Genomic DNA, 23,867 nt, shown 5'->3' on the forward strand with positions numbered 1-23,867 from the left:
ACTGCAGCCTGGCGACAGAGCGAGATTCTGTCTCAAAAAAAAAAAAAAAAAAAAAAAAGGAAAAAAACCTGCCCAATTCTTGTCTCACTTGCAGATCTTTTGCTTCTCTCTATTGCAATGTCCTCACCTTTATAGCAATAGTCCCTTTCCCACCTTAAAAAAATCCTTTCAAATAAAGTTTCTCTCCTCAAGGCTGCAGTGAGCCGTGATTGTGTCTGGGTGACAGAGCCAGACTGAGTCTCTAAATAAAGTCTCCTCACCAAGTATGATTTTTTTAATTGAGGTGAAATTCATATAATAGAAAACCATTTTACAGGGAACATTTCACAGAACAGTGGCATTTAGTACATTCGCGGTTCTGTGCAACTACTGCCTCTCTTTCCTAATCACTTCTATCACTCATCCCCGTTAAGCAGTTACTTCCCACTTCTGCCTTCTGATGTGTTTCGTATTTGTATTCATTGAATGCTTGCAATTCCATGAAGTGGGGAAATGAGTATAAGTCTGTTTTTTGTTTTTTTTTTCAGACAGAGTCTTACTCTGTGGCCCAGGCTGGAGTGTAGTGGCGCGATCTTGGCTCACTGCAACCTCTGTCTCCCGAGTTCAAGCGATTCTCCGGCCTCAGCCTCCTGAGTAGCTGGGACCACAGGTGCACACCACCAAGTCCAGATAATTTTTGTATTTTTAGTAGAGACGGGGTTTCACCATGTTGGCCAGGCTGGTCTCGACTCCTGACCTCACGTGATCCGCCCACCTCAGCCTTCCAAACTGCTGGGACTATAGGTGTGACCCACCGCGCCGGGCGCGAAATGATTTCTTACTGTGAGTCATGGTCAGAAAAGTTTGAAAGCCACTGGTAGGCTCACCCCAGCTTGACATACTGATTTTCAGACAATAGCCGGTTTGCAGACCCCACGCTTCCAAAATCAATCATTTCTGGCCTCTGGGCGGAGTTGTCTTAGCAGGAATCTGCCGCCAGGTGGCGCGCGTACCCCGCCGGGAGTGGGTTTTGCTCCATCCCAGACTCAGACCGTCCAAGCCGGTGATTTCCTTCTGGTCGGTTTATGGGGACTAGAAGCCCTGACTTCGAATACAGTTCACAAAGCAGACCCCTGCAGGGGGTTTTAGGCGGCTAAGAAGGGAATTGGCTCTCCTAAGACTCTCTTTCTCCAGAGAGCTCATTAAATGCCTCCCGCGCCAGAAGGGGTCCCCGCCCCCGGAGCTCGCATCCCAGTGGGGAGGACACACACGAACCCCATTCGCGATCCCGTCAGTGCAGGGAGGCTCCGGCCTGGGGCGGAAGAGCCGAGTCTCTCTGGTGCCTGGCAGCACGGGATAGAGCCCCGCCCGGCCACCTGCTGGCTGTGTGACCTTGGGAATAGTGCTTGGCCTCGCTGTGCCTTGGTTCCCTCCACTATAAAATGGCAGTGATAACAGCAGCCACTTCATAGGGTTCCGGGCATTGCGTAAGTTAGTACATGCAAAGCGCTCAGAAGGGATGGTGCATGTTTGTCGAACCCGTTGTTAAAAATTCCCATTTTAGGCTGGGCGCGGTCACTCACACCTGTAATCCCAGCACTTCGGGAAGCCGAGGCGGGCGGATCACCTAAGGTCAGGAGTTCGAGACCAGCCTGGCCAACATGGTGAAACTCCGTCTCTACTAAAAATACAAAAATTAGCCAGGCGTGGTGGCATGCGCCTGTAATCCCAGCTATTCAGGAGGCTGAGGCAGGAGAATCGCTTGAACCCGGGAGGCGGAGGTTGCAGTGAGATGAGATCACACCACTGCACTCCAGCCTGGGTGACAGAGTGAGACCCTGTCTCAAAAAAAATTTCTTATTTTACAGAAGAGAAAACCAAGGACAAGAACAGGGTAGTGAATCACAAAGCCCACATTTTTTTTTTTTTTTTTTTCTGCAGGAAGATCTCCAAGTTGAGTCCAGTGGTCTGACTCCCAGCCCAGATGGCCTTCCCTCTGCCTTGTGCTTGCTTGCTTGGGGTGGAAGTGGAGCCAGCTCCCTTGGGATAGCTGCTCAAGCCCCGAGTGAAATCCTCCCGCAGAGGACATTGGCCCCCTGTTGGCATCAGTGCTGGGACTCGAATCAAACTCTGTTTCTGCCTGGGTCAGGAGAATAGCTAGATTAAATAAATAAGTCACTGTAATGTCACAGGGTGAACCCCCAAATTGGGATTCAGCCTGGGAGGCCACATGAGTTGTTGGCTTCGTGCAGAAAAGAATTCAAGAGTGAGCCGGCAGAGTAAAGTGAAAGCAAGTTTATTAAGAAAGTGAAGGAGGCCGGGCGCGGTGGCTCACGCCTGTAATCCCAGCACTTTGGGAGGCCAAGGTGGGAGGATCACTTGAGTCCAGGATTTCGAGACCATCTTGGGCAACATGGCGAAACCCTGTCTCTACAAACAATACAAAAATTAGCTGCGTGTGGTGGTGTATGCCTGTAATCCCAGCTACTTGGGAGGCTGAAGTAGGAGAATCACTTGAACCCAGGGGGCAGAGGTTGCAGTGAACCAAGATTGTGCCATTGCATGCTAGCCTGGGTGACAGAGCAAGACTCTGTCTTAACAAAAATAAAAAATAAAAAAAAAAATAAGGCTGGGCGCAGTGGCTCATGCCTGTAATCCCAGCACTTTGGGAGGCTGAGGTGGGCGGATCACGAGGTCAGAAGATTGAGACCATCCTTGCTAACATGGTGAAACTGTGTCTCTACTAAAATTACCAAAAAAAAAAAAATTAGCTGGGTGTGGGGGCAGGCGCCTGTACTCCCAGCTACTCGAGAGGCGGAGGCAGGAGAATGGTGTGAACCTGGGAGGCGGAGCTTGCAGTGGGCCGAGATTGCACCACTGCACTCCAGCCTGGGCCAGAGTGAGACTCTGTCTCAAAAAAAAAAAAAAAAGAATATAGGCTAAAATAAACAAAGGACTGCCACCACGGCCACGGCCACTACCGACACCTCACCAGGGGCCAAAGCATGTATTTCCCAGAGCCTGAGAGCTGCATGCCTGGGGCTGCTGCCATTGACAGCAGTCCTGCCCCTGCACCAGCAGCAGTGCCATGCACATTTGTACATGCCCCGAGGACAGGATCTCCTTGCCGACAACTGCCACTACCACTAACACCCAAGCATGCCACATAGCAGCCAAGGGATTGCCTCAGCCTGTTCACCACCTGTACCCATGTGCACCACCACAGGGCCTGAGGACGGGCCCACCCGGTCAGGCACTGCTCCCCACAATGCCCAAGCATGCTGCCTAGGGCCCTGGCATTGCTCTGCCCCATCTGCCACCACTGGTATCTATATACTCCTCCTGGGGGTCTGAGGATGGGTCTACCCAGCCTGCTGCCACCATCACCACTGGCACACACTGACATGCATCACCCACCTAGCCCATCTCAGCCACTGGTAACACCAGTGTTTGCTGCCTGGGAAGTTAAGGATTGTCCCACCATTGCCACTGCCACCACTCATGCCATGCATGCAGCCCAGGGACCCAAGGACCCACTCATCATCCTTGCTGACTGCTGCCCCTGCTGGCACCAAAGTGAGCCACGTGGAGGTTCATGAATTGGCCCATCTGGACCTGTTAACACCAGTACTTGTGTATACCCCCAAAGGCCAAAGGATAGGTATGCTCAGCCTGCCTCTGTCACCACTGGAGGCCAAGGATTGACTCACCTGGCATCCCATCCCCAGCAAAGTCTCAATACAGCCTCCACTGACAACCACATCCTAAGCCACTGAGGAAGTCAGACACTACTAATGCTGTTTGTAGCTGAAAAAATCATAGAGACTACATGACTGCACGCTAGAATCAAAGCTGAAGAGCATTACCCAGTGAACACTACAGATACGACGTCTTCATGAAAAAGTCTTCCGTTATGAAAGCCAATCCAAAAAATGGGAAGAAGTGACTGTTACACCAGACGCGCAAAAATCAATGTAGGGACATAAGAGACTTGAAAAAGCAAGAAAATATGAAACCTCCAAAGGAGTGTGATAATTCTCACACAACAAATTCCAATGAAAAAGAAATTTATAAAGTGCCAGTGTGGGCGGCAAGCCACCCAGGTGCCGAGGCAAGAGACCGAGGGCACGAGCTGTTCCAGTATAGTAAAATATATAAAACAACAAGAGTTATACTAGATCTAGATCACAGACATGATTACATATGAATATCATTAATCATTAGTTTGTAGCAATTACTCCTTATTCCAATATTATAATAATCCTCGCTCTACAATCATAACCTAGGAAAAACCAGGCCATACAGAGATAGGAGCTGAGGGGACACAGAAGTGACCAGAAGACAAGAGTGCGAGCCTTCTGTTATGCCCGGACAGGGCCATTAGAGGGCTCCTTGGTCTAGCGGTAACGCCAGCGTCTGGGAACATGCCCATTGCCAAGCAGACCGTGGTCTAGCGGTAGCCTCAGTGCCAAGGAAAAACACCCGCTACTTAGGCGGACCAGGAAAGGGAGTCTCTCTTTCCCCGGGGGAGTTTAGAGAAGACTCTACTCCTCCACCTCTTGTGGAGGGCCTGACATCAGTCAGGCTCGCCTGCAGTTATCCAGAGGCCTAACCGTCTCCCTGTGATGCTGTGCTTCAGTGGTCATGCTCCTAGTCCACCTTCATGTTCCATCCTGTACACCTGGCTCTGCCTTCTAGAAAGCAATAGCAAAATTAGTGAAAGTACTAAAAGTCTCTGATATGCAGAAATAATGGCATAAGCTGTCTGTCTCTCTTTCTCCTCTCTCTCTCTGCCTTGGCTGCCAGGCAGGGAAGGGCCCCCTGTCCAGTGGACACGTGACCCACGTGACCTTACCTATCACTGGAGATGACTCACACTCTTTACCCTGCCCCTTTTGCTTTGTATCCAATAAATAACAGCACAGCCAGACATTCGGGGCCACTACCGGTCTCCACGTCTTGGTGGTAGTGGTCCCCCGGGCCCAGCTGTCTTTTTTTTAATCTTTGTCTTGTGTCTTTATTTCTACAATCTCTTGTCTCCGCACACGGGGAGAAAAACCCACTGACCCTGTGGGGCTGGTCCCTACAGCCAGAAAAAGGATTCAAAATATTGCTATTAAAGAATTTCAGTGAGGTCTGGGCATGGTGGCTCATGCCTGTAATCCCAGCACTTTGGGAGGCCGAGGCGGGTGGATCATCTAAAGTCAGGAGTTCAACACCAGCCTGGTTAACATAGCGAAACCCTGTCTCTACTAAAAATACAAAACTTAGCCGGGCGTAGTGGTGGGCACCAGTAATCCCAGCTACTTAGGAAGCTGAGGCAGGGGAATCACTTGAACCCAGGAGGCGGAGGTTGCAGTAAGCCGAGATTGTGCCACTGCTCTCCAGCCTGAGTAACAGAGTGAGACTCTGTCTCAAAAAACAAACAAACAGCCCGGGCGTGGCGACTCATGCCTGTAATCCCAGCACTTTGGGAGGCCGAGGTGGGCGGATCACGAGGTCAGGAGGTCGAGACCATCCTGGCTAAAAATACAAAAAAATTAGCTGGGCGTGCTGGCGGGCACCTGTAGTCCCAGCTACTCAGGAGGCTGAGGCAGGAGAATGGCATGAACCCAGGAGGCGGAGCTTGCAGTGAGCCAAGATTGTGCCACTGCACTCCAGCCTGGGTGATGGAGGAAGACTGTCTCAAAAAACAAAACAAAACAAAACAACCCCAAAACCGAAAAACTTTCAAGTCTCTAGGCATAGAAGGAACATATCTCAACACAATAAAGGCCATCTATGACAAACTCACAACGAACGTTATACTGAATGGGGAAAAGCTGAAAACCTTTTCTCAAAGAACTAGAATAAGACAAGGAAGTCTACCTCTACCACTCCTATTAAACATAGTACCAGAAGCCCTAGCCAGAGCAATCAGACAAGATAATGAAACAAAAGGTATCCAAATTGGAAAACAGGAAGTCAAATAGTCCTTATTTGTAGATTGCATGATCTTATACTTAGAAAAACTTCATCAGAAAACTTTTAGGTCTGATAAACCAATTGTGGCAGGATACAAAATCAACATACAAAAATCAGTAGCAAACCTATACACCAATAATGAACTGGCTGAAAAAGAGATCAAGAAAGCAATCCCATTTACAATAGCTACAAAAAAAAAAAAAAAAAAGAAACTTAGGAATAAATTTAACTAAGGAAATGAAAGACTTTGACAAGAAAAACTACAAAACACTGATGAAAGAAGCTGAAGATGCAAACGAATGGAAAGGCATCTTGTACTCATGGATTGGAAGAATACTGTTAAGATAACATTACTACCCAGAGCAACCTATGGATTGAATGCAATCCCTAGCAAGAAACCAGTGACAATTTAGGAAAAGCAATCCTAAAATTCGTATGGAACCAAAAAAGCTTGAATAATCAGAGCAATCCTGGGCAAAAAGAACAAAGCTGGAGGCACCACACTACTTGACTTCAGAATGTATTCTAAAGCTATAATAACCACAACAGCATGGCGTTGCTATAAAAACAGACACATAGACCAGGGGAACAGAACAGAGAACCCAGAAATAAACCCACATATTTACAGCCAACTGATTTTCAACGAAGGTGCCAAGAACTTACATTGGGAAAAAGACATCCTCTTCAATAGATGGTGCTGAGAAAACTGGGTATCCATATGCAGAAGAATGAAATTAGACCCCCATCTCTCACCATATACAAAAACCAACTCAAACTGGAATAGAAACTTAAGCGTGAGACCTGAAAGTATAAAACTACTAAAATGAAACATAGGAAAAATTATCCAAGACATTCGTCTAGGCAAAGATTTTATGGTTAAGACTTCAAAAGAACAGGCAACAAAAACAAAAATAGATGGGACTACATTAAACCAAAAGCTTCTTCGCAGCAAAGGAAACAGCCAATGGAATGAACAGACAGTATGTTGAATGGGAGACAATACTTGCAAATTATTCATCTGACCAAGGACTAATATCCAGAATATACAAGGAATGCAAACAACTCAACAGCAAAAGAACAATCACATTAAAAAGCAGGCGAAGGACATGAATAGACATTTCTAAAAATAAGACATAATGGTCAGGCATGGTGGCTCATGCCTGTAATCCCAGCACTTTGGGAGGCCGAGGCAGGCGAATCACCTGAGGTCAGAAGTTCGAGACCAGCCTGGCCAACATGGTGAAACCCTGTCTCTACTAAAAATATATATTAAAAAATTAGCTGGGCATGGTGGTGCATGATTGTAGTCCTAGCTACCCAGGGGGCCAAGGCAGGAGACTCGCTTGAACCTGGGAGGTGGAGGTTGCAGTGCGCCGAGATCACACCATTGCACTCCAGTCTGGGTGACAGAGTGAGACTCCATCTTAAACAAACAAAAAAAGAAGACATACAAATGGCCAACAGGAATATGAAAAAATATTCTAATCCCTAAGCATCGGAGAAATGCAAATAAAAACCACAGTGAGATATCATCTTACCCTGGTTAGAATGGCTATTATAAAAAAGACAAAAAATAACATGCCTGGAAAGATTCCATCCCAGAAAAGGGAACTCTTCTTTTTTTTTTTTTTTTTTTTTTTGAGACAGAGTTCACTCTTGTTGCCCAGGCTGGAGTGCAATGGCACCATCTTGGCTCACTGCAACCTCTGCCTCCCGGGTTCAAGCGCTTCTCCTGCCTCAGCCTCCTGAGTAGCTGGGATTACAGGCGTGCGCCACCATGCCCGGCTAATTTTGTATTTTTAGTAGAGACAGGGTTTCTCCATATTGGTCAGGCTGGTCTCAAACTCCCGACCTCAGGTGATCTGCCCGCCTTGGCCTCCCAAAGTGCTGGGATTACAGGCGTGAGCCACTGTGACCAGCCAGAAAAGGGAACTCTTCTACACTGTTGGTGGAAATGCAAATTAGTGTAGTCATTATGAGAAGAGTATAGCGATTTCTTCAAAAACTAAACCTAGAACTACCATATGAGTCAGCAATCCCACTACTGGGTATGTATCCAAAAGAAAGGAAGTCAATATATCAAAAGGATACCTGCACCTCCATGTAGATTACACCACTATTCATAACAGTAAAGATACGGAATCAACCTAAATGTCTATCAATTTATCTATTTCTTTTATAAGAAAATCCTCTCAGGCTGGGTGCGGTGGCTCACGCCTGTAATCCCAGCACTTTGGGAGGCCCAGGCGGGTGGATCACGAGGTCAGGAGATTGAGACCATCCTGGCTAACATGGTGAAACCCCGTCTCTACTAAAGATATAAAAAATTAGCTGGGCGCGGTGGCGGGCGCCTGTAGTCCCAGCTACTAGGGAGGCTGAGACAGGAGAATGGCGTGAACCTGGGAGGCGGAGCTTGCAGTGAGCCGAGATGGCACCACTGCACTCCAGCCTGGGCGACAGAGCGAGACTCTGTCTCAAAAAAAAAAAAAAAATCTTTATCCTCATTGTTTCCACGTTGAGTAGGCTGAGGAGGAAGAGGAAGAGGAAGAGGAGAGACTCATTTTGCTGTCTCAGGGGAGGCAGAAGAGGAAGAAAATCTGTGTATAACCCAGTGTAAACTTGTGCTGTTCAAGGGTCAGCTGTACACACACATAGACACACAAAACATGCATAATACAGTTGAATACTACTCAGCCATAAGATAAAGAAATCCTGCCATTTGCAACAACAGAGTTAACCCTAAATCAGACGTAGACAAATACCGTGCTATCTCACGGATGCGTGGAATCCACAGAAGTCAAACTGTCACTAGGGAGTTGTCCAGGTTCTTGGCGTGTTGAAAAAAGAATTGAACAAAATGCACAAATCAAGTAACAAAAGAAAATGCAAGGAGGGAAAAACCAACAGAAGAATGGTGTAACAAAAGCACAGATTTTTTTTAAGTTCTGGGCTACATGTGCAGGACGTGCAGCTTTGTTACACAGGTAAATGTGTGCCATGGTGGTTTGCTGCACCTATCAACCCATCACCTAGGTATTAAGCCCAGCATGCATTAGCTGTTTTTCCTAATCCCGTCCCTCCCCCGGTCCCTTGACAGGCCCTAGTGTGTGTTTTTCCCCTTCCTGTGTCCATGTGTTCTCATTGTTCAGCTCCTACTTATAAGTGAGAACATGTGGTGTTTGGCTTTCTGTTCCTGTGTTAGTTTGCTGAGGATAATGGCTTCTGGCTCCATCCATGTCCCTGCAAAGGACATGATCATCCTTTTTTCTGGCTGCATAGTATTCCATGGTGTATATGCACCACATTTTCTTTTTCTTTTCTTTTTTTTTTTGAGACAGAGTCTTACTCTGTTGTCCAGGCTGGAGTGCAGTGGCATAATTTTGGCCCACTGCAACCTCCACCTCCCAGGTTCAAGTGATTCTCCTGCCTCAGCCTCCCGAGTAGCTGGGACTACAGGCACCTACCACCACACCCGGCTTTTTTCTATCTTTAGTAGAGACGGGGTCTCACCATGTTGGCCAGGATAGTCTCCATCTCTTGACGTCGTGATCCACCCGCCTCGGCCTCCCAAAGTTCTGGGATTACAGGCGTGAGCCACCGCGCCCGGCCCACCGCATTTTCTTTATCCAGTCTATCATTGATGGGCATTTGGGTTGATTCCAGGTCTTTGCTATTGTGAATAGAAAAGCACAGATTTATTGAAGACAATTCAGAGTGGGAGCGGGATCCAGCCAGCAGCTCAAGAGCCTCCCCAATTAAGGTTTGTAATAAGCTAGAAGGAACCCGGCAACACCCCTAGGCGCCCTTCAGAGGCTTCCAATTGGTTAGAGGCCATGAAGGATTGGCTCATGACTAATCAGTGGCCGTAGTGGAGACCCGGCCCGCAGTCAATCAGAGGCTGATGTGGCTTGTTATCACAAGAGGGAAGACGTGACCTGTACGCCACACCTGCTGCTCTCCTGCCTGTAGGAACTGGCTGCACCTGCTGAACCCCTGTTCCTAATCCCCTATTCTCCTGCCACAAAACTCATGGAAACAAAGTAGAATTAGAACCGTGGTTGCTGGGGGCTAGGAGGGGAGAAAAACAGACAGATGTCGGTCAAAGGGTAGAAACTTGCATTTACAAGATGGGGTCAGCCCAGCATGGTGGCTCACACCTGTAATCTTAGCACTTTTGGAGGCTGAGGCGGGAGGACTGCTTGAGGCCAGGACTTTGAGACCAGCCTGGGCAACATAGTGAGATCTCGTTTCTTTCTTTTCTTTTCTTTTCTTTTTTTTTTCGAGACAGAGTTTTGCTTTTGGCGTCCAGGCTGGAGTGCAATGGCGCGATCTCAGCTCACTGCAGCCTCAGCCCCCTGGGTTTAAGTATTTCTCCTGCCTCAGCCTCCCCAGTAGCTGGGATTATAGGCACCCACTACCAGGCCCTGCTAATTTTTGTATTTTTAGTAGTGACGGCATGATTACGGGCGTGAGGCACCGCACCCTGCCGTGAGATCCCGTTTCTACAAAATAAATAAATAAATAAATAATTAGCTGGGTGTGATGGCATGTGCCTGTGGTTCTAGCTACTTAGGAGGCTGAAGTGGGAGGATCACTTGAGCCCAGGAGATTGAGGCTGCAGTGAGCTGCAGTGCCACTGCACTCCAGCCTGGGTAGCAGAGCAAGACCCTGTCTCAACAAACAACCAACCAACAATCAGTTCTGGGAGTCTACTGTACAGCATGGTGACTATAGTTAACAATACTGTATTGCATACTTGAAATTTGTTAACAGAGAACATCTTAAGTGTTTCTGCCACACACACACCCACAGAGAACTGTGGAGGTGGCTGGGCATGGTGGCTCATGCCTGTAATCCCAGCACTTTGAGAGGCCGAAAGGGGCAGATCACCTGAGGTCAGGAGTTCGAGATTAGCCTGGCCAACATGGTGAAATCCTGACTCTACTAGAAATACAAAAATTAGCCAGGCATGCTGGCACGCCACTGTAATCCCAGCTACTCGAGAGGCTGAGGCAGGAGAATCGCTTGAAACCCGGGAGGTGGAGGTTGCAGTGAGCTAAGATCGTGCCATTGCACTCCAGCCTGGGTGACGGAGCGAGACTTGGTCTCAAAAAAAAAAAAAAAAGGAAAGAGACCTATGAAGGTGATGGAACAGGTAGTGCTCATTTCAGAATGTATACAAATATCAAAACATCATGATGTTCATGGTAAATATACTCAATTTTTATCTTTCAGTTATGCCTCAAAAATCTGGAAAAAGGAAAAAAAAACCCTTTAGAGTGGAGGAGAAGGAAGCAAGTGGGGCACAGGGAGAAACGAGCTGAGACACAGACCAACCCCAGCGTCGGCTGAGACTTCAGAGACTTCTGAGGCTGGAACTGCCCTGCAGAGGCCACCATCAGGGTCAGGATGGTCAGAACTTTATACCTAGTGGGCTCCCCTAAGAAAAAGTGTGACTCAGGCGAGGGACTCGCTGCACACACGCCTCTGTGGGATACTTTGTTTATTTATTTATTTTTGAGATAGAGCCTCACTCTGTTGCCCAGGCTGGAGTGCAGTGGTGCAATCTCGGCTCACTGCAACCTCTGCCTCTTGGGTTCAAGCGATTCTCCTGCCTCAGCTTCCTGAGTAGCTCAGATTACAGGTGCGCACCACCATGCCCAGCTAATTTTCTTGTATTTTTAGTAGAGATGGGGTTTCACCATGTTGGCCAAGATGGCCTCAATCTCCTGATCTCATGATCCACCTGCCTTGGCCTCCCAAAGTGCTGGGATTACAGGTGTGAGCTACTGTGCCTGGCCTTATTTATTTATTTTTGAGACACAGCCTCACTCTGTTGCCCAGGCTGGGGTGCAGTGGTGCAATCTCGGCTCGCTGCAACTTCTGCCTCCCGAGTTCAAGTGATTCTCGTGCCTCAGCCTCCTGAGTAGCTGGGTCTACAGGTGTGCACCACCACATCTGGCTAATTTTTGTATTTTTGGTAGAGATGGGGTTTCACCATGTTGGCCAGGCTGGTCTTGAACTCCTGACTTGTGATCCACCCACTTCAGCCTCCCAAAGTGTTGAGATTACAGGCGTGAGCCACCATGCCCAGCCTTTTTTTTTTTTTTTTAAATGTTCAAATGGGAACCACTTGGACTTGGTCCTCTCACTCTCCCTCTTCTGAAGGAAGAGCATGGTCATCAACGGGGAATGGCAGTTGCAGCAAACAACTCCAGGAGCTGGCTTCTCGTTCTGGAGAGCACCCTGTGCCTCCTCTGCCTGGTTTCCTGTGCTTTACACATCCAGAGAAGCTTCTGTAGTAATGAACCATAGACACGATGCCTCAGAGTGTCATCTTCAAACTCGCTCTGAATTGAAAGTATAATCTTCAGCCAGCTGTGGTGGCTCACGTCTGTAATCCCAGCACTTTGGGAGGCAGAGGCGGGCAGATTGCTTGAGCCCAGGAGTCTGAGACCAGCCAGGGAAACACGGCAAAACCCTGTCTCTACTAAAAATATAACAATGAGCCTGGCGTGGTGGCTCACAATTGTAGTCCCAGCTACTTGGGAGGCTGAAATGGGAGGCTCACTTCAACCTGGCAGGTTGAGGCTACAGTGAGCTGAGATTGCACCACTGGACTCTGGCCTGGAGGACAGAGTCAGACCCTGTCTCAAAAAAAGTATAATCTTCAAACTCAAGCTCTTCATTGGGGATGGGGCTGAAATCTGAGTCCAGTTCTGGCCGTCACACCAGTGCGACTCCCACACACTTGCTGGTGTCCTGTTTCCATGGAGACCTCTTCACTTTGGAACCATCCCTGACATCTCCCTCTCCAACTGAAGCCCAAAGCCTGGGCCCCTCAGGGGCTGTCCCGTGTGGATCTTGATCTCCGAGTACTCGGTGGTGCTGGGGGCCTCCTGGTCCGCAGGCTCCCAGAGCCTCAGGCCCTGGAAGCTGAGGGAGGCATAGTGGAGCTCCTGCTCTTCCCCCTTCCCCGGGGTGTAGGTGGCTGCACCTGAGGGCGGGTGGTCTTGGGAGCTGCCTGCCGAGCATTCATGCTGGTGACCCTGAATGCAGGGGAGAAAGGGGGTCAAATTAGGGTCATGGGGGCTAAGCGAGAGCAAGGAGGATGCACAAGAGGATCTGGAAACTGAGTATTTCCTGTTTCACCTACTCATTCCACAAAGGTTGGCTGGGCCCTCATTCATTCACTCATTCACTCATTCAGCAAATATTTGAGAACAATAACATCTACCTCTTGGTAATTCACTGCCAGACTCATAAAATCCTCACCACAATCCACTGGGGAGACACTATTGTCTCCATGATCAGATGGAGAAATGAAGGCTGAGTAAATACCCCAAACCCGCACATCTAAGTAGTGGTCAGGCCAGGATTCACGTCCAGGTTTCTCTGACTCCAGTGCCCGCTGCCTTATGGAACAGCTCGCCTGTGCCAGCCCCTGGATATTCCCGGGGGAACTAGGGAGACACCATCCCTGATCTCAGGCAGCTTGCAGTATGGAAAAAGAAGTAGACACATTAAAGCTATAGTCAATGAAGTTACTATCTAATTGCAAATTATAAGTGGATGCCCAGGAAGGAGGAGGTGTGAGAAAGACAGGGATTTGCTCAGACCTGGACTGACCTCAAAGACCTTGGAAGATCTACTCGGACACAATTGTGAAACTGAGCTAGGAGCCCAAGAAAGAAAGGTTACTGGAAGTAAAGGATTCCCCTTGCCCAGAGAAAGCTTCAACCGTTTGTGCCCAGGCGCTGGGAAGGAACCTCTAATGTAGGGCCTTGGAATATCCTGCTGGTAGGAGCATCCCTGTTGACCTGGGACCACAAGCCAGGCCACATAGTTTACGCTGGCACTGGGACTTACGGCGGGGCGTACGTAGCATCAGTTTGGCTCTGCAGGGGCTGAGGAACTGAAGTCAGTGGCAAGTCCCCCATGCCTGCGTGACCCACCCCCAGTGAACCCTGGACCCAGGTTTGGTGGAGCTTCCCAGGTGAGCGGTGCCCTGATGATCCGTGCATCTGTCACACTTCCTTGCTGGGAGAATTGGGTGCTGTCCCCATGGCTCCCCTGGGAAAGGCCACCGGAAGCTGTGGGTTTGGTATCTCCTGGACCTGCCCTGAGCACCTCTTCCTGTCCATGATTTTCATCTGTATCGGTCACTATAAACCATCACCACGAGGATCACAGCTCTCAGTGAGTCCTGCGAGTCCTAGGGGGTTATCCAACCTCAGAGTGGTCGTGGGGACCCCACAACTGTGGCTGGTGTCAGAAGTGAGGATGGGGACCCTTAGCTTTGTAGTAGACAATAGTCATCTGAGGAAAGGACTCTCTGGCATCCTGTGTTGAGGAGGAGAGATAGGAGGGAGGGCAAAGGAGTCGGGGATGCAGGGGGTAATGAGGAGTGGGAGGTGGAGGGTCCACTGGATCTGAGCACAGGCAGAGTATGGACAGGCCTGGGGGGCCCTTGGTTCTGGGAGGGGATGTAGGGAGCAGTGGGGAGGGCGCCTCCCAGATCATGGGACTTGGGACTGCATTGATGGGGACCCAGGAGCAAAACCCTATTTGGGGCACAATGATTCTTCAAGTCACCAAGAGGACTACCCATGGCCATCAAGGAAAGGGGAACAGGCAGGGCCCCAGCAGACAGAGGCTGGGCTCTCACCTGGGAGATGGGTCCCAGGGCGGAGGGCATGTCCTGCTCAGCTGCTGCCCTCTTGCAAGCTTCCTTCCTGCAGGTCTTCACCCTGAGGGAGGAGGCAGTGCCCTTCAGCCTCCAGGCTGGTCCAGAGCCTGGGGAAACTGCTACCCACATGGCTTAGCAGAGGCTGGAAGGCTGCAGAGCCCAGTGGGGTGGGGACATATCCACGGGGTGACTTCCACAGTGAGAACTGGGGACCCTCATAGATGGCCCAGATCAGGGCTCTGGAGCAGACCCCTGCTCTGATCCTCTTGCCCAAGGCCTAGTTCTCACACCCACTGCCCCATTTAGATTCCTGCAGCTGGGACTGTCTGGGATTCTAGAACCCTCACCCTTCCCACACCCTGCATTGCCTGCCCTCCGATGCTTACCTGAAGACGACAAGGCAGGAGCAGAAAGCAAGCAGGGCAGCGACGCCAGCTCCCAGGGCAGCCCCCAGGCCAAGTCCTCCCCCATGCTCCAGCTTCCCTGCATGGGAGCAGGGTTTGGGGTGGTGCCTTCCTGGCCCTGAGACCCTCCTGCCCCTTCCTCCCACAGACCTAGAGCTCTCAGATTCTTCATCCCCAACTGAGGCAGAAATTTAAAAATAAATATGCATTCATTCACTCCAAGAAAAGTAACAGGCAAGGAAAGCGTTAAAAAAAAAGAACAACTTTTCCTCTGCTTAGCAAGGCTCACTTCAAGGACAGTTATAAGATAATACTGTTTAAAAAGCCAAGGCCAAAGGAATAGGCTCCAGACACACCCCCTTCCAGAGCAAGGTTGAAGGAAAACAAGAAAGAAAAACAAATTCCTTTACAGTTACTCCTTTCCCTGGCTTCTTAAGCATAACTATGTTTTACAAATGTCTGTATTTAGCCAGTTCTTTTTTTTTTCTTTTGATACAACTACAAGGCCACCAGCTATGCAAGGCCACAAGTTATGCTATACTATAAATTATGTCACCTATCCTAAAATTAACTGCCTCTGTTTTACTTTTGTAAGTCTGCTCATAAAAACCTCGCTCTGTCTTTGTTTCATGCTCAGCTTTTTAGATGCGAGTCCACTGAGCTGGTGTGCACCTAAAATAAACAATCCTCCTGTTCTCCATATCGGTCTCACCGGTCCTCAGTTTCCTGCAGCATTTTTGGCGACCATGAAGGGACCAGAGACGGTAGGTTTACTGCCTCCTTTGCCTCTGGGGGCTGGAGCCCCGGGCCTCAGGAGACCTGTGACCCCAGGTGCCACTGGGTGAACTTCAGCCTGGAGGAGAAATCAGCTCTCCCCTGAGCCAGCGCCCCTACCCAGCAGCACAACAAAACCTGAAAGGAGCTACAGAATGATTTCAGAAACAGTGCACGTCAGGAACCACAGTAAGCTTTTGGGGACCAAGGCAGGACCCATCCCATAGGGACGGAAGGGGAGGCTGATCACTTCTTGCGGTGTGCCTAACAGTCCGACCCAGAGGGGTTGGGGGCAGCGAGAGTGGCTCGTCAATTTGGATGAAACTCACATCCCAACCATCACAGGACGTGAGAATGGCTTGCTAAGTCGATTAGGAAAAGGAAACTGGAGGTGGCGAGAGTGGCTTACCACCCTAATTAGGAACATAGGAACTGGGAGTGGGGAAGTGTGTAACAGTGTGTAAATGAAGAAGCCTAATTAGGCTGATCAGCCACAAAATGGGAAGTCACAATTCTCTTAGTGTGGACTGGGTGCTCCGAGCAAAGTGTGGGGCCGACTAAGACTAGTGGTGACCTGCATATGGCTAATAGGAGCTGCCCTACAGCTCAGAGTTGTAGCAGGAATAAGGAACTCTCCAAAGCCAAGTAGCTTCTGAAAACTCCCGTAATAGGAGATGGTATCGTTGGCCGAAACTAGAGGAAGAGTGAGTGTGCTGGGCCGTAAAGGAAGGAATAGAAGGAAAGTCCATCAAAAGTTACTCCATTGAAGTGCATGTTACAAAACTTTAAGAAAGGTTTTGCAGGGGATTATAAAGTTAAGCTAACCCCCCAAAGGTTGAGAACTCTCTTTGAATTAGAATGACTTTCTTCTGATGTTGGATGGCTGACTGAAGAAACTGTAGACTAGGAAACAATTGGGCATGTATTAAAGATGGTGATAGGGGTCTGAGGACAGCCTGAGTATCCCGATCAATTTCCTTATATTGATTCATGGTTAAATATAGCACAGACAAGACTAACCTGGATCCAGCCCTGTTTAGCAGCTTATTGCAAAACACTTGTAGCCCGAGCCAAAAATAAAAGTAAGAGCAGCTTCACCGACTGACACGAAGTTAAAAGAAAAACCCCAGAAAGAGCAAGAGAAGCCAGTTTTGCAACAGCTGCCAGAGGAAACAGAAATTCCTCCTCCATATGTCCCAGCCTACCCCCCTTTACTGAGGCCAACAGCCCTCCAGGAACCAAATTCAGGAGCTAGCATGCCCTGAGTCTGACCCTGAAGGGAAGGACTGGAGCCTCAAAAGGCCAGGGAAGGAAGTCAAAATAGTCAAGCAGGCTGTCTCAGATCTGGCCGTGCTTGAGCTATGCAAATGCCTGTCAGGGAGATGTGAGGACCCACTTATTGTAATAACCAAGGCCAGGTTCGGCGGAGGGGGCAACGGACCTTCATCTATCAGCCCTTTTTGACTACTGAGCCACTGATCTACTAAACTGGAAACACCATACTCCCTCCTACATGGAGAAGCCTCAAGCTCTTACAGATCTGATGCAATCCGTCTTTCTGACACACAGTCCAACCTGGCCAGATTGCAGGCAGCTTTTCCTAACGTTATTTAACACTAAAAAGCGCAGGAGAGTAACATAGGCAGCTCTCCGCTGGCTAAAACCCCATGCACCAGCAGATGCAGTGAATGCTCAGGCATACACTCAAGGTCAGTTCTCATACCAAGATCCCAACTGGAACCCAGAGGATGCAACTCAGCTTCAGCATTTGCAAAGGTACCAAGAGACACTTCTGCAAGGGATAAAAGCTGGTGGAAAGAAAGCAATTAATATAAGAAAAATTTCAAAAGTGCTTCAGAGAGCTGACGAGAGCCCAAGTCAGTTTTATAAAAAACTTTGTGAAGCATTCCGGCCTTACACCCTATTTGACCCTGAGGCTGCTGAAAATCAGCGCATGGTAAACACAGCACTTGTAGGGCAAGCCCAGGGTGACGTCAAGCAGCAGCTGCAGGCATGAATGCCACCCAGCTTATAAAAGTGACCACCAAGATGTACATGAACCATGACCAGAGAACAAAACGGGAAAGAGCGAAAGCAACAAGCGAGGCACCAAGCAGCTAGGCACACCAAGGGTTTAGTCCCTCTCCTCAGCCTGGCTCTATCTGGAAAAAGAGCGGGGCGGGGACTGGCCCCAGAAAAAAAGCAAAAAAAAAAAAAAAAAAAAATAGAAAGGCATAATTCTTACAACTTGCGGCAGGCATCTACCAACCCTCTGGGCCGATAATGGCCCAGGGGTGGACTACGGCTGTGCAGATCCTACCTAGCCCAAAAAAGTAAGTGTAAAAAAGGAAAAAAGAAAAATCAGAAAGAAACAGTAAAGATAGATGGCAGTGCGTGCGTGCACGGGGGCGGGGCCCACGCCGTAGCCCAGTCCCACTGGCCAGCTGTAGAAGCAGAAGAACTCAGGAAGGAAAAAGGAAGCAGAACATAGGCTTAAAAAAAAAGGCCAATCTGTTGGCAGCAGCCCTCATAAAAAGAAAAATTAGCAGGCCGGGCATGGCGGCTCACACCTGTAATCCCAGCACTTTGGGAGGCCGAGGTGGACAGATCACAGGGTCAGGAGATTGAGACCATCCTGGCTAACACTGTGAAACCCTGTCTCTAGTAAAAATACAAAAAAATTAGCCGGGCTTGGTGGCGGGCGCCTGTAGTCCCAGCTACTCGGGAGGCTGAGGCAGGAGAATGGCGTGAACCTGGGAGGTGGAGCTTGCAGTGAGCAGAGATGGCGCCACTGCACTCCAGCCAGGGCAACAGAGCGAGACTCCGTCTCAAAAAAAAAAAAAGAACTTGTACTTATGGCCGGGCGCAGTGGCTCACGCCTGTAATCCTGTTACCAGAGCCCACTCCTTTAGCAGAAAACCTGTTTGCTCGGCTGCCTAAAAACATTGTCGGCAGCCTAGGCATTTCCTCGTACTATGTTTGCGGAGGGACTAACACGGAAGACCAATGGCCTTGGAAAGCAAAAGTTAATGCCACAAAATAATTTAACTGACTCTTCTCCCGAACCGACGCCCACAAGTTCAAGCGTCTGGCTCTTAAAAACTTCTATTATCAGGAAATACTGTGTTGCTCGCTGGGGAAAAGTTTTTACAAACCCAGTAAAAGAACTAAACTGCTTAGGACAGCAATATGACGATAAAACACTAAGAAACACTTTGTGGCGGGGCAAAGATGAATGCAAATGACCTCATCCAAATCCGTTCCCCGTTCCCCGTTTCTCTTCTTTAAATCACACCTACTATTAGCCGAAAGCTCCAAATACTTGGCAAGCACCTCCTGGTCTTTGTTGGAGCTGTAGGCCATGGGCATATCAACAGTTGCCAGCTAAATGGACAGGGGCCTGTGTGCTTGAAACAATTAGACCGTCTTTCTTCCTATTCCCACTGCAACAGGGAGAAACTTTAAGGTATCCTGTCTATAATAAAGTTAAAAAAAATGCAAACACACACACAAAAATAAAAATTAAAAAATTGAAAAGACACAAATTAACCCCCTGAAAAAATAATTCAATAGTATAGGCCAGCTACCTGGGCACAGAATGGGTCATGGGGATACCACACTCCTATTTACATGCTTAACCGCATCATAAGGTTGCAGGCAGTACTTGAAATCATCACTAATAAAACAGCAAATGCATTAGATTTACTAGCCCAGCAACCCACAAAAATGAAGAATGTTATCTATCAGAACAGGTTAGCTTTGGACTACTCCTAGCCCAGAAAAAAAAATGTAAAAAGTTCAATCTAACTAACTGCTGCCTAAAAATCGCTGACAATGAAAAGGCAATTATAAAAATAACTGCAAAAATAAAAAAATTAGCCCATGTTCCAGTTCAAACTTGGAAAGGGTGGTCTCCAGATTCTCTCTTTAAGGACTGGTTTTCATTCTGCAGAGGGTTCAAGACTTTAATAAAAGTGGTTCTGGCCATACTAGGAAGTTGCCGAATACTCCCTTGTCTCTTAGCTCTCCTTGTTGGAAGCATTCAATCAACTATAAAGGCAATAGCAGCTAGGCAAACTACCACTCAGCTAACGGCTCTGCATAAATATCAACCTTTGTCTAAAGAAAAAAAGTGTCTCTTCACGCAGAATTAAGTAATAGTAATGCCTTCTATTAAACTTCTTTTATAAAAAACATCAAAAGGGGGAAACTGAGGCAAAAATTTAAAAATAAATATGCATTCATTTACTCCCAAAAAAGTAACAGGCAAGGCAAGGGTTAAAAAAAAAACAAAAAAACCCCAAGTCTTTCTATGCCTAGCAAGCTCACTTCAAGGACAGGTATAAAATAACACTGTTTAAAAAGCCAAGGCCAAAGGAATGGGCTCCAGACACACCCCTTCCAGAGCAAGGTTAAAGAAAAAAAAAAAAGACAAATTCTTTTACTGTTACTCCTTTCCCTGGCTTCTTAAGCATAATTATGTTTCACAAATGTCTGTATTTAACCAGTTCTTGTTTTTCTTTTGACACAGCTACAAGGCCACAAGTTATGCACTATATAATTAACCGCTTTTGTTTTACTTTTGTAAGTCCGCTTATAAAGACACTGCTTTAGCCGGGCGCGGTGGCACACGCCTGTAATCCCAGCACTTTGGGAGGTCCAGGTGCGTGGATCACAAGGTCAGGAGTTCGAGACCAGCCTGGCCAATATGGTGAAACTAAAAATACAAAAAAATTAGCCGGGCGTGGTGGCGCATGCCTGTAATCCCAGCTACTCAGGTGGCTGAGGCAGGAGAATTGCTTGAATCCGGGAGGCAGAGGTTGCAGTGAGCCGAGATTGAGCCACTGCACTCCAGCCTTGCTGACAGAGCGAGACTCCACCTCAAAAACAAAAAACAAAAAACAAAAAAAAACCCCTTCTTTGTCTTTATTTAATGCTCAGCTTTTGAAATGTAAATCCACTAAGCTGGAACTTACCTTAAATAAACAATCCTCCTGTTCTCCATATTGCTCTCTCCGTTCCTCAGTTTCCCGCAACAACTACCAGCCACAGAGCAGGGACTTTGTCCCCATCCCTTCCCACCACGCCCACACCCTCTCCCCACAACCTTGAACCTCCATCTTTCTAGGATCCTGTCTCCTTTCTCCCTGAACCTCAGCCCCCCACAGTCCCCTCACCTGGTAGCAGCTGGAAGACAGAGCCACTCTGGGCCCCATGGACGTTCCAGGCCTCACAGCTGAGCCTGAGGCCGGAGCTGAGCCCTCCATGGAGGCTCAGGGAGCTGTTGGCCCAGGGCCCGGCTGAGCTGGGGGTGACCTCGAAGAAGCCCTGACTGCTGTTCCCCTCCAGCAGCTCCTCCCCAAGCCACCAGCGCAGAGAGGGGGCCGGGCTGGCCTGGGAGGAGCAGCTGCAGCGCAGACCCTCAGCCTCCCAGGAGCAGGAGGGGCCCAGCAGCTGTGGAGGGTCTGTGGGGAGGGAGGACAGGACTCAGAAGGGGCCCCTTCCTGGGACCCAGGTGTCCCCTTTCCCCCACTCACAGTGCACGGAGAGGCTGAGAGAGACGTGCTGGGAGCCCAGAGGGTGCTGAGCGTGGCAGGTGAACTCTCCTTCGTGCTCCATTTGAATGTGTGGCAGCTCCAGGACCCCGGGGTCTGAGGGCTGGGAGGGGCCCACGGTCTGTCCCCACCGGGTCCAGCTCAGCCTGGCTGGGGGGCTGCTGTGGGTGACACAGACCAGGTGCAGGCTTTGGCCCTCCAGGACCGGGAGGGATGTGCCGTTCCTGAGGTTTTCCAGGACTAGGGAAGGAAGAGGCAGAATCGATGTGCGGCTCAGGGCTCAGGGACCCGCCTGCGTGGGGACCCTCCAGACTCCTGGACCCCCAATTTGGCACTGAGAGGCCCTGGCTCCTCTGTCTCCTTTCCTACCTGTCCTGTTTGCTTGGGAAACCATCACTCTCAGGTTCTCTGGAGGATCTGAAATGGAGACAGGGGACCGGCTCTAGATGGACCAGGGACTTCCCTCTGGGCAAAGGGAACCATCCTGGACACTGAGGTGGGGGAAGTGGGTGGGATAGAAGGGCAGTGCAGAATCACCCACTGAGTCCCAGACACAAACTGCATGAGGGTCTACACAGGTAAGAATATCAGTCCCTGAGACCTGGGGCTTTAGGTCCCCTCAGCTCTGGGACCCTGAGCCCAGCCCCTGTATCCCTCTGCCCTCCCAATGGACTCCAGGCCCCTGCTGGGCACACTCACACTGCACAGAGAGGTCCAGGGCTCGCTGCTGGGAGCCAAGCCTGTTCTCCGCTCGGCAGGTGTAGCGCCCTGAATCCCCAGCCTTCACTCCGGGCAGCTCCAGCCCCAGGGTTCTGGGGCCCCAGGGGTGGGACGAGGAGAGGACTCTGTCCTGCAGGATCCAGCTCAGCGTGGCAGGGGGCTGGCTGTCAGCAGCACAGAGGAGCCGCAGGAACTGGCCTTTCTGAACTTCCAGATACATGACGTTTTCCTGGAGTTCCAGGGCTGAAGACAGGGAAAGAGAGAGGGTGGGGGTGGAGAGAGAGAATGGGGGGGGGGCTGCAAAGAGGACCACACCCCCTCACCCCCCTGAAGCCTTTTTATCCCTAAAGAGGACTGGCCCAGCCCTAACCCGAAGGCCCTCAGTACCTGACGTGTTGTCATGTGAAATGCTGATAATAAGGTCTTTGGGGGCGTCTGCAACAAGATTGTGAGCTGGCTTCAGGGAGGGACAATTTGTTCCTCACAGTTGGAAAAAACTCCCTCAGGGAAAAGAAAGTGGGAACATCCCAGGATGGACAAATGACAACCAGCTCCAGGGCTCACACATGTGGACAGAGGATCAGACGCCATTCCCATCCCCCTCCCAGGGCTGAGCCGGCATCCTGGGACCCCACAGCTTCCTCTCCCTGGATGCTCCTGAGCTGAGAGTCGCTCACTCTCCCCCTGGGCTCCTCCACCTCCCCACCCACCGGCTGTCTGCACGCCCCACCCTCCCAGGCCACACTCACAGGCCACACGGAGTCGGACGGTCCTCTGTGCGCTCACACCCTTTCTGGAGAAGTCCACATGGCAGGTGAGGTCGGTGTCGTGGTCCTGGGGGCTGGGTGTGAACCTGAGCACTGAGAAGTGGGAGGTGCTTGGTCTGGTTCTTCTGGGGGAGAGGGCAGCCCCCGTCCAGGAGAAAGAAGGGGCTGGACATTTCTTGAAAGCCCAGTTAAACACACAGATGACCGTCACCGGCTGCCCGGGTTCCAGGGTCTCGGGGATGTAGACATCAGGCTTCTGAGTCAGGGCTGGGGCAGAGACCGGGGTGGGGAATTCTTGTGCTGCAGGGGTCCCTGAGAGCCCTCTCTGCTCAGCCCATAGCCTGTCCCCAGGGTCCCTCCCCAGTGTGACAGGCAGGGGTTCCCACCCCATTCCATACCTGTTACTTTTAGAAAGAACGCATTGTTCGGGAAACTATGTCTCACACGGCTTCCTCTCTCCACCCGAAAGAAGTACCATGCCTCATCCTCCCTCTGCGCGTCTCTGATCACCAAGGAGCAGCTCCCTTTGCCGGGATCCCCAGTGAGCTGGAATCGGTCCCGGGTGCTCATTTCCACCTCTCGACTCTGGTTGTTTGTGGCCACAGGAGCACCCGTCTTTGGGCTGGTCCATCGTTTGAACCAGTAGCCATAAGCAGCAGTAGACTCGTCCCAGCCATCCCGGGGGTAGGAGAGGTTGCAAGACACGATGACACACAGGCCCTCGGGCACCGTCACCTGCCTCTGCACTTGAAGACTGTAACTGGGATCCTTGTTCAGGGACCCTGGGGAGATGCAGAGGCTCAGCGGCAGCCCCAGCCCCTGCCTGGGACCCCCAGCCACCGACCCACTCACCAGCCCCCAGCATGGGCAGCAGCAGGGGTAGCAGCAACAGGGGTAACAGCAGCATCTCTGGGCTCTGGGGCTGGGCCTGTCCCAGGACCATCTGGCTTCTGGGCCAGCCTGGCTGGGAAGGAAACTCCTCCAGCAGGAAGCCTGGTGGAGGGGCAGTGACCAT

The 23,867-nt window shown here is 49.9% G+C and overlaps 1 protein-coding gene and 1 non-coding gene across 4 annotated transcripts; both read right to left on the minus strand.

Annotated features, from left to right (window-relative positions):
* Positions 1-2,259: 2,259 nt before the first annotated feature.
* On the minus strand, positions 2,260-23,867 carry SIGLEC11 (sialic acid binding Ig like lectin 11). Of its 3 annotated transcripts, XM_003953567.6 has the most exons (11): positions 23,705-23,867; positions 23,251-23,634; positions 22,835-23,119; positions 22,473-22,520; positions 22,065-22,328; positions 21,735-21,782; positions 21,348-21,605; positions 20,988-21,275; positions 15,019-15,115; positions 14,612-14,693; positions 2,260-12,992 (listed from the first exon to the last, which is right to left on the minus strand). In XM_003953567.6, exons 1-11 carry the CDS (start codon positions 23,865-23,867, stop codon positions 12,726-12,728), a joined length of 2,184 nt encoding a protein of 727 aa, XP_003953616.4. In that variant the 3' UTR covers positions 2,260-12,725. The 3 variants fall into 3 exon arrangements, with proteins under 3 accessions (XP_003953616.4, XP_016792123.3, XP_003316567.5); XM_016936634.3 differs by lacking the exon at positions 22,473-22,520; XM_003316519.6 differs by lacking the exon at positions 20,988-21,275.
* Positions 12,072-12,283, minus strand: LOC112206459 (small nucleolar RNA U3). The gene has a single exon (XR_002940825.1). It is a non-coding gene; the product is annotated as a small nucleolar RNA U3 (small nucleolar RNA).

This window comes from Pan troglodytes, chromosome 20, assembly GCF_028858775.2.
Source record: "Pan troglodytes isolate AG18354 chromosome 20, NHGRI_mPanTro3-v2.0_pri, whole genome shotgun sequence".
NCBI lineage: Eukaryota > Metazoa > Chordata > Mammalia > Primates > Hominidae > Pan > Pan troglodytes.